A 14,056-nucleotide genomic window follows, 5' to 3' on the forward strand; every position below is an offset into this window, starting at 1 on the left:
AAATATACAAGTATATAGTCAAACAAATATTTTTTATATAAGAATTCGTAAAAACATTATGATTAAATCAAAACAACAAAATTTAAAAACGTAAGTATGTTTTCAATAGAGAGAATGATATTTTTTAATTTTCTTTTAAATGCGAAAAAGTTCCAGTCGTGAGAAAAATCAAAATGTTTCAAAACTATATTGTTCCATAAAAACTCCCCTCGAAAAAGAAATACAAAACTTGCCTAAATTGGTTTTGAAAACTGGTTGAAAAAGGAAATTATCATTTCTTAAATTATATTTATTTTTTTCTTTTTAGGAATATAGATTGTGAAAAGAAACCGGAGCTGTACGAGTTTTACATTTAAACATAAAACACAGTACATTAAAAACATTTAGTTGAAATATGTTTATAATATTCATTTCGATAAAAAGAGGCTTAGCATGTGAAAAATGGTCTTTAAAATTAATAAGACGTGCCGCATGTTTCTGTTGGCGATGAAGAGGTTCTAATTTACTTTTATAAACACTACCCAAAGCCGCATTCGCATAGTTTATGTGGCAATGAATGAATGAGTGGTATAGTTGAGTTAAAATATGTTTATTTAACATGCTTCTTGCTTTATATAATATTTCATTTCTGCTGCTTTCTTGCTTTATATAAAATTTCATATTGCTGCTGTTGAGGAAAAGAAATTTTTTCCGGACGTCTAAGATGTGTAACCAAATTTTTTTTGTTGTCTAACAACAACAATAAAAAAGGCAAATTATAACCATAGAAATGGTATATATATATACATCTATAGTAGTATAGATATCTATACTAATAGATATACATCTTTACTACTTCCATGACATTACTAAGTATACCTAAGCATAATAAATGCGTAATTTTGCTGAAAGTATTTTAGTTTCATTTTGTTTATTTAACTATTTTAATTAAAAAACTGTAAAGTAACAAAAAGTACTACAAGTGATATATATGTATTATCATGCAACTGATCTGAAATTTTAATAAATCCTGGATGTGCCGTCATGTTTTTAACTCACTCTAGAATCAGGAATAAAATAAGGGGGCAAAACTTATAAAGCTGCCGACTGCTTTCTAAAAATAAAAAAATAATAAAAAGATCCTCAAAACTAAAAATCTACCAACTGTAATGTGTCTAATACCGACTATCCGACTATGTTCCTATAAAAACCGACTAAAAGTTGAAAACAGACATTTTTGTAAGGGGGGTGGAGGGGACGAGGTAGTGTCAAACAACCCATAGAATTTAAACGTTGGAAAGAACAAAAACTTAAAAATAATTATTAGAAAACCTGAATAAAAGTTAAATTATGTTCCGCGGAGTCAACCTTTCCGTTTAAAGGTTTTAGAAAAGCTTTGGCACCATTATTTAATACCGACGTCGTCGGCATTAATTAATTAGATTGCAGTTTCTAAAACTGTTAATATTGTACGATGGAAGCCAACGTTCGGTAACTTGGCTTCACACATTGCGACGTCATCGTATGGCTCTTAATTTCTCCTGCACAACCTTTTGGGCAATCTGAATGTGTATTTGGAAGTACCTTGTAGAAACATATTTTTATTATGTTTAACAAATATAATTTCAGTGATATATTTGGCTCCATTTTTGTATTATTGTAATTTTTTAATGATAAGTTTTGATAAGATAGAATCATTTTATTCCGCAAATTAGTTTATTGTCAGGTTGGTGTTTCTTAACTTAATTAATGTTTTTTTTTCTTTTGAGTTAATTTAAAGTGCTCATATTATCAAATGGTCTGGGATTATAAGTAAGGATCCCTGAAATTTGTTTCTTGCAAAAATTTTGGATCCAGCATAATTTTTTTGAAAATATTTTAATTTTTACTTAAGGTGCTTATTATAACCTAATCAGCCCTATATAAAATTGTATGGAGTAGATTAGGGTATAATGAGCACCTTAAGCAATAGGGTGCTTATTGTACCATAACCTACCCTATTTTTTTTTTCTTTTCTATTTTTTTCTTTTCTATTTTTTTCTTTTTCTATATATTTTCTTTTCTATTTTGCCGTTAAGGAATATTTACAATTACAAAGTACATGAATAAAAGATCAACATGGCCGGCACAAAAGGAAGACTATAGTTGTTTTTCACTAAGCCTCATTAATAGTATATATAGTAATATTTAACCGTGTATAAATATATAATAAAATAATATATTAACTTAGGGTATATGAATATGTATATATAATATAAACATATATATATATATATATATATATATATATATATATATATATATATATATATATATAAATAAATGTATATATATATATATATATATATATATATATATATATATATATATATATATATATATATATATATATATATATAAATATATAATAAATATATATATATATATAATATATAAATATACGTAATATATAAATATTAGTGATGTGCAAAACTAAGATTTTAAGTTCGAAACGATTCGAAACGAAACTAAGCCACTTTCGTTCGAATTCGATTCGATTCGAAAGTACGCTGCACTGATATTGAAATTTGGTATTTAAATAGTAATAATTTATAGTGTGTGACAGAACACAGAACAGAAATGAAACATACATTTTATATTTAATAACCAATCATGTTGCAGTTTTATAATGTAAACAAAATACTAAGCAACACAGACTAGACTCTAGAGTCAAATAAAAGTGAATGAAATCAAATGAGACTAGTATCATACAATACAATTACAATGTGTAATAATTCAAGTTAAAAAAAATCAAGTCAAGTACTTGCAATGCAATGCATAGAATAAAGACTAGGACTAGTATTATATTTACAGTTATAGTTTAACAGATAATACAATACAAGTAAAAGTACAATGCTATAATGAATGCAAATGCTATACAGTTATGTTACGTAGTAGTACATGCATAGGCAATTCCAGAAAGTCCGAGACCTTAATCTACAGTGTACTGTACTGATTGTGGCTGGCAGGGCAGTCTGGCTTCGGTACGCTACTGCTATGTGCTATACTACAAGTTTTCGTGAATAAAAGTTAGTTCAGCCACATGCTCAGAGAGTAGATTACATTGCCTTCTTGTAACAATATTACCAGACGTCGAGTTCAATCTCTCCGAATTTACAGAAGTTGCTGGAATAGCCAATAGTGCCCTCGCCATTCTTGAGAGTTTCAGCAGACGGTGATGATTAACTTTCCCCCAATCAAGTACATTGGCGTTCCTTCCAATAGAAGGTTCAATCATATACATTCTGACCTCCTCTTGCACAGAAGCTGCATCATCAACTGGCAGCATCCTATTTGCAATTGCTGTTGTAAGCATGCTGTCGAAGTCATCCCATAAACTATTGGCTTGGAGGCTGTAGCTGATGTCCGACCAGGACCTGAACCAGGACCAGCACTTCTAAAAGCAGGAGCGGAGCACCAGCACTAGCAAATGTTCCTACAAAGTATTATATAATATAAATAGATGTAAAACTAAAATAGCAAACAGAAATGAAAACCTATGCATTATTGTTTTATTATTCATCTGTAATTAAATTAAACCAATGCAGTAAATCTGAAATAATTAAATTAAACAATGCAGTAAATCTGAAAGTTAAATCTGAACCGCAGGCCATTACCATTACCATCAAGTCTTAATCTGTGTTAATCACGTAACATAAAACGTAATAGTTTTGGAATTGTACCTTGAATTAAGTTCGTGTCATGATCGCTCAAGGCACAATGTCCACCTCCACCAACACCAGTACCGCCACGAGATCGGAATTCCTTAGAGTACTGATGAAGACTGTCTACAACAGTAGCTTGCTGTTGTTCAGAGAAGAAGATGGATTTGTAGCGTGGATCAATAAATGTACATGCTGCATCAGGCAAAGCTGATATGAATTGCGGAAATCGTCGGTCTAGTTTTAACTTTAATTTTTGAGCAATAAGTACACCACAACCCTTATGTGAAGGATCATTGATGAATTGCTGCAATTGCTGATTTAACCCATGCAAAGCCGGAATTTTCATAGACAACGTTGGGTAGTTCTTGCCACATAATTCTCTACTTGCTTGTTTAAATGGAGCAAGAATTGTGCGATAGCCTTCAACAAGCTTCCAGTCTGCATTAGTCAAGTTATCAATTTTTTCACTTATTGCTAGCTCTGCAGATATAGCATCTTTTTTTTCGCATAATCTCTTCAGCATAAGGTAATCCGAGTTCCACCTAGTAGCAACATTGATTATCAGTTCTCGTTCTACCTTTCCTAATCGCTTCTGCTCTCTGTGCAAATTCTGTGTAGCCTGGCAGCTATGGTGATAATGTGACACAATACAACGGCTTTTGGAAAGGACAGTCTGCATTCCATCAATTTCACTCACGGCATCATTGATGGTTAATTGTATAGTGTGATCAAAACAAGAAAGATCATAGAATGATTGTGAGAGATTCATGGCGTTTTTCATATTACTGCCATTATCACGCAACGCATAAATTGGAACAGTCCGAGGAAGCTCCCAATTATCAATAGTCTTGTCTAAAGATTCAAGAATGCTTTCGCCGGTATGTTCTTCTGGAAACGGCTTGTTTTCTAATGCAAATGTCTTTAGCTCAAGGCTTACATATGACAGACAGAAATAAATAAATGGATCTTGCGCCCTCGATGTCCACAGGTCAGTCGTGAATGAATATGAAGGAATATCTTCAAAATCTCGATATATTTCATTAGCGATTTTCTGTTTTACACTACAATATAACTCAGGTACAACTGATCTTGAAAACGTAGTTCTGCTTGGCACCAGATATTGTGGTTCCATTAATTTAATCAGTTTTTTGAATCCTCTGCCTTCAACAAAGTCGTATGGCAACATGTCTAGAGCAAGCATGCGACCAACCGAATTCGTTATAGCAATGGCATTTGGATGACTTGACGACCAATGTGCTTTCTTATTAAAAAGGTCATCAACTTTACTTTGCTTCTTATTTTCATTTTTCAGTGCTTGTTTTGCAAGTTTTCTTTTACGATTCTCTTCAATTCTCGCTACACATTCATTATGCACTTTCTGATGAGCAGCACGTAAGTGAGCATAAAGACCTGTTGTTGCTCCAGTTGGACACTGAACAGGTAACTTGCATGTTCCTATTTTGCAAATGCCTATAATTCTATTGCCATTCGTTTTTTGTCTAATAAAAAATTCCTAGACAAGACTTCGACAATTACCATCGTTACTATCCGCCATTGTGGAACTGTATAACTTTTTTCTTTCACTTTTAAACGATAAAATTCGATTAACTTTGGGTTCGCTTCGAAACAAAGATACTATACTTCGAAAATTCGAATTGTTCGAAACTAAAAAAAAAGTTCGATTCGAAACAAAACTTAAAGTCAGTTTCGAATTCGTAATCGAAGTTTCGAATTTCGCACATCACTAATATATATATATATATATATATATATATATATATATATATATATATATATATATATATATATATATATATATATATATATGTATATATACATATATATATATATTTATATATATATATATATATGCATATATTATATATATATATACATATATATAAATATATATACTATACACTCTTACGAAAATCGGTTTTTTAAAAAACCAAATTTGGTTTTACAGCTTGTCCCAATAAACGAACCAAATTTAAATATCTAGAAAACCAATTTATTCTGGTTTTACAGAAAACCAAATTATTTTGGTTTTCTGAAAAACCAATTTGAATATCCAGATAATCAAACTAAGTTGGTTTTCTGGATAATCAAAAATAACGATAAAAGTAATATTTTATGTCAAAATGCTTAACACGAAACGCAATTTTCGCATTTATGATTATTTTACAAAACTTAACTTCATGAGTTATGTTTTGCAGAATATTCGGCCAGAGATTACAATTTAATACAAAAACTAAAGCTTTTTAATTTATTACCATATTTATATATACTTTGGATACGTATTTATATACATCATATAAATAAATGGTGTTATATATAAATCGTATTCTATATAGAAATAATTATGTACTATGGAACATATTAATATACTACTATATCATTTGAAAAAGAAAAAAATTATCTATAAAAACAACTAAAAGTTTGTAAGCGAGTTCAATAACTTGATTTAAAAAAAGGTTTTGAAACAAATTAATAACATTAGTATATTATTGAGTTTATAATTTATAATACAAGTTCATACAACTAGCAATGTATTGAATGTTGCCAGGAAGTTTACTATTTCGTTCGAAAACGTAATGTTCCAGAAAAGACAAGGTTTTTTGGAGTTTCTTTGGATATGCGATATCAAAAATATAATATGAACAGACGACAAGACCCAAGCCACAAGTTATATCAGGAACAGAATTGCTTATAGTCACCCCGTCAACTACAAGACTTATTCGTGTTGGATTTATAGCATCTCCCTCGATTTTCAGAGCTGGGGTAGGATAGATTGAATCCTAATAAAGAGAAGCATAGTATTAACAAATATTGAAAATTGCATTAGTTAACTTTATTTATAAACATATACACATATATATATACATACATACATACATATATATATATATATATATATATATATATATATATATATATATATATATATATATATATATATATATATATATATATGCAAATAATTAGAATAAAAAAAATGTTAAAAATATTAAAATGTATATGAAATAAAAAAGTTGACTTTAATTGTTTGAGTTTTTAAATCATAAAAAGTGAACTGAATTTTTTCTATCAAATTTTATTCAAATAAATAAATATTAAAACGATTTAGATGATAATGACATACATTCATTTAAATGAATATACTGATTAACAAAACTTACTAGCGTCATAGTGAATAAAAGTGTTTCTTCGTCACAAAAAATGCTTGGAAGAATTAATGCATGAAGGTTTTTCATTGTTGCTAAAAATAGAAAAATAATTTACAAAATTCGAACAACAATTAAATAATTTTAATATTAAATTAACAATTATTACCATCACTAATCTCATCCAGTACCTCATTGCACAATGTTTTTCATCTAGCTAACAAAGGTTTTTTTAAATCTATCAACTTTTTTATTCCCTCTTTCATTCTACCCAATAATAACAACCAGTTATTATCAATATCTTTATTTGTAATAGCTCTTGCTGCTGCAAAAAGCTAAAAATAAAACAAAGAAAATGACATCACAAAGCCGCTAAATAAAGAAAAAATTTTTTTACTCCCACCCTAACATTGCAGGGGCAATTCTAGACAAAATTTGGGAAGCGGTACCCCAGAGCAGTATAAATAATAGCACAGACTAAAAAAAATTGAATTAACACAGAAATATTAATCTTGATTTTCCCACGCCAAGAAAGAAAAAAAAATCCAACTAATAGTCTTATTTAGTTTTATTATAATTTTAATTTTGTTATGTATTTTATATATGATTTGTTTATTTAAAGGATATTTCTTTATAAAAGTAATATAACAAATGAAATTTGCTATTTCAGGATTTGCGTTAAATGGGATAATTATTGCTTATATCATGAACATTGCGGTTTTAAGACAATATTAACAGAGCAATATAGATATAAAATAAATATTAAACCACTTACAACTTTTTCATAGTAAAGTGCTGGGAATTTATTAAGGACATCCAAAGTTCTTTCATTTTGGCATGTATACTTTAATGCCTCAATTGACAAGACAATCTGGTGAGCCAAAAACTCAGGTCGCAGTCTTTGACACTCATCAACCATGCTTTTTATAACATCTTGAGTTATACCATTGTCCACATTCTATAATATAATAATTAAAATATGGTAAGTAATTTTTTCACATAAACATGTATTATATATGCAGCGAAATTATGCTTACCTTATCACTTGAATGATGGCAGTGACGTTTTGCTGAGTACAGATTAGTAGACTCATTCAGCAAATCAGAGTTACGCTTACGACCAGAATTAATTCTAGAGTACTTTATCTTAAACTGTGGAACTTGCTCATCATTTAGAAGGGGGCGTCTAGCTCGCTTAAATTTTGCCTTCAACAAATGCACAAGAAGTTCCTGACAAAAGAATAAAAGAAAAAGTTCTTTAGCTATATAATTTTGTAACATCATTGATAGTATTAGTTTTAATTATACAGTTAAATACTCACAGAGCCATTGGAGTGACGAGGTTTTAGTGAAGGATACCTTTGGAAAAGCTCATTTGCTATTTCATAAAAGTTACTTGTACTTGGAAATCTATAAAGTATTCACTTTGGTGAAAAGCAATAAAATATTTCATTTCAATTTTTATTATTATTAAAGAGATAGTTATATGTTAAGAAATATAAAATAGCAACACTTCACCAACTCTGATACTGATGATAAATAATGCTTACTTTCAAAAATTTGAAAATTATACTATTTTAACTTATAATTTAAACAGTAATCAAAATACTTACAACCCATACTGTTGCTTCATGATATCAAAAAGAAAATCCATAATGTACTCCTTTAGTTTTGATCTTTTTGGAAGACTAAAGTTAATTTCTTTTCTTTCCACAGCAACAAGGGGAAGAGGGGGCAATTTTAGTTTATCTGACAGAAACTAAAAATAAAGTTTAAGACATTAAATTGAAGACCTTAGTGCTAAAAGTCACACAAAAAAAGTTGAAAGAAGTCACACAAAATAAGCTACAAAAATAAGTCACACAAAAAAAGTTGAAAGAAAATATATTTCAATCAATATTGTTATATGTTCTTTTTTTTTTTTTGAAAATTGATAAAAATTTAATTAAATTATGATTCATTTATTAGTTATTTAAATATTATATTTACTGATTTTTATTTATTGATTTTGTTCATAAATTTAAATTTTAAAAACAAAAAGAGTATCCAAAAAAACGATTACAATATGTTTTCTCTAAACTTTTTTTTTGTGACTTTAGTACTTTTGGCACTAAAGTCTTCAATTATGCACAAACTTTTTATGTTATACAACCTGTGTGTGCACACACAAAATCTTGGCTCAATTTAATAATTTTTTTGTTTAATAATATAACATTTTCAATAAGATAACATTTAAGGGAAAATAAACAAAGTTAAAAATGTTTACAAATAAACATAACTTACTAAGGTTTAGAAATGGTTGGTGCCTCATCAATGTCACAAACAGGTGACATTGTAAAACTTACATTACAAGAGTTAAATCTAGGTGATGAAGATTGTACACATATAACGTTCTTTGATGCTAATTCTTTCTTAAAAACGATTCTGTCTTTAATTGGAGGAATAAGTTCCTTTAACATGAAATCGTCTATATCGTTGATAACCAAACCATCAATATCTTCTCCTGTATAACAATTTTATAATATAATAAAAAAAACCTTATTGAATGAATGTTCACCATGTTCAAATTGAAATGAAAGGTTTGAAAAATATGAATAAATGTTTAACATTAAATATGTTTAACATCACCAAGGATGTATCAAGGTACATTTTTTATATTTCTGCTATGCTATATTTTATCATAAAATAGATCAAGAATTAGCACGTGTTTATATTGCATTATATTGTGTTATATTGTACCAAATCTTGTATAAACCAATTTATACTATATGAAAATCAGATAAAACACTTTTAATGTATATTTATTATTTTATTGCTAAACTATGTAAAGTAACTAAAAGTTGTCCATCAGACATTAAGTATCCATCCAAGGGTTCATGCGATACTTCTTGTCCAGAAAGAATAACAACCCAAGACGATATTTCAATCAAATTATAAGCATGTGAATAAAAAAGAAAATTTTCACAAGAACACAGTTTACCACACAAGAACCATAAACCATTAATTTTAAGGATATACTTGAGTGACATAAAAATAGGAGTACCATCATCTAGAATGTTAAAAACAATAAAGTCACCAGTTTGGTAGGAACAATGATTCACTGAAACATTTGTCAGTTTCCACATTTGAGTGTTTTGATAAAGCAAAAAGTTATGTGTAAGTTCTATTATATATACTTTTTAATCCACCAAATTTCAAAAGATTTTGGATATTGACCTAAGTTTAAAAAAATAAAATACTGGTCTAAATTTCATATTCGTTAAGCAAATCATAATTTCAAAATACATATTAAAGTAAACAAGAGACGTTTTTGGCTACAAAGAACATCTAAAAAATTTGTCTAAAGATTCTTAAGTTTCTAAATTCTGTTTCAAGTAGTTCTGAAACAAATTTTCCTAACATAATATACTTGTAAGAAAAGTGTTTCTCTTAATAGCATTTTAATCAGCTAGATAATAATCAACATATATATAAATATACATATATATAGGTACGTGGACTAATTTTTTTAGATTGAGCATATCCTAGAATGTTATATTTCATTAGAAAGCCCTTCATTACAGTATTTTAAAGGTGAAAAAAATTATTAAAAACGAGCAATTTAAAAAAAAGTTATGACGTTTTTAGTAGCAAATTTTCGATATATGGATTTATTGAAGAAACTGGTTCCAAAAATTTTTTTTTTTCACTTAAATTGTTATAACTTTGTCAAATCTTATCCAAAAGCCTATATCTTGGTATCAATAGATAGATGTAAGAGTAGGCTACAATTTCATATAATTCTCTAGATAAAAAGGGTGTCTAGAGGGCCAGAGGGGGTACCGGAACACCATCATACCTTTAAAAAAATACAAGTTTTTCACACGCAAAGAGTGTTTTCCTGATAAAATATGTTATCTTTAAACACAAAAAGTTGTTATAATTTGCTTCCATTCCATTTTCAAATATTAGAGGTCTATTTTAGATTAAAGGGTGGATGTCTTTGTTACGTTTTAACACCCGCCAAGTGAAATGTAACATTCTTATAAATACTTTAACCTAAAAAACACTGAATATATTTTGTGTTAAAAAAGTTTAACTTATATTTTCTTACTTTACAGCATATGCAAGTGGTGTATAAATTGACATTAGGGGCGGGACATGTGCCATGTCCGACGCCCCTTCCTCCCCAGTCTTCAACCTAAAAAAAAAGTTTTTTTAATTATTTGAAAAACGGCTATAAATTGAGTTTGGTGGAAAAAGAGAAATAAGTATTTAAATTATTTTAATATGTTAGTTAGGGAAGGGGCGTGTGCCATGCCCCCCACCCCACCCCACCCCTCCCTTCTTATATAAACTTGAAAAAAATGTCAATAAAAATTTTTTAAATGTTTTTAAATTGTGTTTATTTAAAAAGAGAGACATAACTTTACAAATCTTTACCACATTACAATCTTTACCACATTACAAGATGAAAGTTGGAGTATCCACCCTAAAAATAAACCAAAGATAAAACTAATTTTAAAAATAATATTTTTAAAGTACAAAATATAAATTTTTAATGTACAAAATATAATAAATTTATGTCTTGGCTTTTAGTAAATGATATTATTTAAAATTTCAATATAGAAACTAAATAAATCATTTTTAACAATAGACACCACGTGAAGGTAAGCCAGAGCCGTCTATCAAAAATATTATACAGCAAGTTTTGTAGCTTGCAGTACTCTTTTTGCAAGCTACAAAACTTGCTGTACCATATTTGCAAGCAAAAAATTTTGCAGTACTCTTTTTGCAAGCTACAAAACTTGCTGTACCATATTTGCAAGCTACAAAACTTGCGGTACTCTTTTTGCAAGCTACAAAACTTGCTGTACCACATTTGCAAGCTACAAAACTTGCGGTACTCTTTTTGCAAGCTACAAAACTTGCTGTACCATATTTGCAAGCTACAAAACTTGCGGTACTCTTTTTGCAAGCTACAAAACTTGCTGTACCACATTTGCAAGCTACAAAACTTGCGGTACTCTTTTTGCAAGCTACAAAACTTGCAGTACCATATTTGCAAGCTAAAAAACTTGCGGTACTCTGTTGGTAATTTTAAAATATATAAAAAACAAAAATATTTTAAATTATAAATTATTTTATATTATATAAAATATTTATTATATTTTATATATAATTAAATATATATATATATATATATATATATATATATATATATAATATATATATATATATATATATATATATATATATATATATATATATATATATATATATATATATATATATATATATATATATATATATAGTTTTATTACTTGGTTTTATTAATTTTCTGATATGTTTTAACTTTTAATGATTATCTTGTTTTAAAATTATTTTGTTATAACTATAATTATAAGTATATAACTATAATTATAGTTTCAGCTAAATTTGCCTAAACAAACAAATAAATATATAATAAACAAATAATATATAACAATTTATTAAAAATTAATAACATTATAAACAATGTAAAAAAATAACGAAATTATATAAACCTAAAAAATCTCAAATAATTTAAAAATCTCATATATACCTTCTATAAACAAGTAATGGTTACAAGAAACTAGTATTTCAACCTCAATAATGCAAATATAATTTTTAGGAACTGTATAACTGTATAACTGTATAAACATAAAGTAAACTAATTTAAAATCAAATAACTATTAATAAAGTCAAACAAACAGTTTAAATAAACTAAAGCAAGAATAGTAAATAAGTATGCAAAATACCCTTCAAATTTATCAAGATTTGAAATATTACAAATAAATTTAACATTGCATTTAACGTGGCCTACAAAGTCCTAAAAAAACCTAATTCTATTGAAAAGTCTACATCTATCTATAGTTTAAAATTTACAAGTTTTTATACTACAACTTTTGAAATGTTAAAAAGTATTTTATTAGGCCTATTACAATGTTTTGCTTTTAAATTTTTTTGCGTAAAAATTTGAAAAAAAATAATAGAAATGCTAATAATTGTAAAAATTGGTAAAAAATGGAAAACAAACTTGCTGATATGAAATATGTATTTTATAAAGAAAAGGAATGGTGGTGTCTAATAACTGTAATAATCACCATGGACCACAAGGCTACCACCATTCCATCTTCTCTGTCTGCTTCCTCTGCTGCCACGACCTCTACCATATCCCCTTCTGCTGTGGCTCCCAGCACCCTTGTTAGGAGGATGATAGGGCCATTTAAAGGATTCATTGTCCTTTCCTCCTAAGTTGACCCATCGTTTGAAAGACTCATTGCTAGTAGGTCCAGGATGCTGGGACCTATATAAAAGATACTGTTGATACGTTAGCTCTAAATGACAATGATTCATAAATAGATTAGTCCTTAATAGCATTATGTAAAATTTAAAATAAAACAATTAATTGTGAAAGTGATAGGCTGAATAAATAATATGACCAACGTATTAATCAATGATAGCTTAAAAATGTTAATTATAGTAATAACTTCATACTACTGCACTTTGAGGGATAACACAATACTAATGCATTAAATAGTGTAAATAAGTAGAAACATAAATTCAATAATCATTCAGAAACATTTCTAAATCATAAATTTACCAGCAGAAGACTGTGCACATGTAACTAAAGATAAAAAAAGTTTTTATAAAAATTTGCAATTGATAAGAAAGGTGTGTACATGTTTGCAAATAATAGTTTATCAACTTACTAGTCGTTGTAGCTGCTGAAGATGTAACTAAAGGTTATCAAAGTTGTAATTAAAAATAAATACTTTAATTGCCAAGATATATATATAAACATATTTAAAAGTGAAAATTTGTAAACATACCACTTATAGCAGATGTAGAAGGAACTTGTAAAGAATGTAAAGGTTAAAAATTATTTAATAAAAAATTTATATTGTAGTCCTCTATAATATATACACACATATTAAAATGTAATAATTGGTTAAACTTACCATTTGGTGAAGACGAAGATGTAACTAAAATTCAAAATTTGTAATAAAAAATAGATATTGCAAATAATGACTTTGAAATTGGTCATTAACATATACAAAGTTATACAATCTTACCAGTGGTAGGCTGTGTAGATTCAAATAAAATTAAATTAAAAATTGTACACAATATCATATATGATATTGAAATTAATTAACAATATCATTTGAAATTAATTAAAATTAAGGTGCAACAACTATACTAACAAAAT

General features: G+C 27.8%; 1 protein-coding gene across 6 annotated transcripts; it reads right to left on the reverse strand.

The window, feature by feature from the left end:
- Positions 1–6,219: 6,219 nt before the first annotated feature.
- Positions 6,220–13,728, reverse strand: LOC136085856 (uncharacterized). 6 transcript variants are annotated; one of them, XM_065807554.1, is made up of 12 exons: positions 13,560–13,726; positions 12,951–13,474; positions 11,269–11,317; positions 10,940–11,026; positions 9,228–9,349; positions 8,460–8,605; positions 8,169–8,256; positions 7,885–8,076; positions 7,623–7,805; positions 7,017–7,182; positions 6,863–6,942; positions 6,220–6,481 (listed from the first exon to the last, which is right to left on the reverse strand). In XM_065807554.1, the coding sequence occupies exons 5-10, from the start codon at positions 9,303–9,305 to the stop codon at positions 7,057–7,059; spliced, it is 813 nt and encodes a 270-aa protein (XP_065663626.1). In that variant the 5' UTR covers positions 9,306–9,349; positions 10,940–11,026; positions 11,269–11,317; positions 12,951–13,474; positions 13,560–13,726; the 3' UTR covers positions 6,220–6,481; positions 6,863–6,942; positions 7,017–7,056. The 6 variants fall into 6 exon arrangements, with proteins under 6 accessions (XP_065663626.1, XP_065663629.1, XP_065663628.1 ...); XM_065807557.1 differs by having other exon boundaries at positions 7,039–7,182; positions 12,951–13,728; XM_065807556.1 differs by lacking the exon at positions 12,951–13,474.
- Positions 13,729–14,056: the final 328 nt, after the last annotated feature.

The sequence above is a fragment of the Hydra vulgaris genome, chromosome 10 (assembly GCF_038396675.1).
Source record: "Hydra vulgaris chromosome 10, alternate assembly HydraT2T_AEP".
Taxonomy (NCBI): Eukaryota; Metazoa; Cnidaria; class Hydrozoa; order Anthoathecata; family Hydridae; genus Hydra; species Hydra vulgaris.

Coding starts and splice junctions, on each gene's coding strand:
- LOC136085856 (XM_065807557.1), bottom strand. CDS start 9,305: ATGTTAAAGGAACTTATTCCTCCAATTAAAGACAGAATCGTTTTTAAG. Junction 8,257..8,459: donor ATGAAGCAACAGTATGGGTT/GTAAGTATTTTG, acceptor AATACTTTATAG/ATTTCCAAGTACAAGTAACT. Junction 8,077..8,168: donor CTCGTCACTCCAATGGCTCT/GTGAGTATTTAA, acceptor TTCTTTTGTCAG/GAACTTCTTGTGCATTTGTT.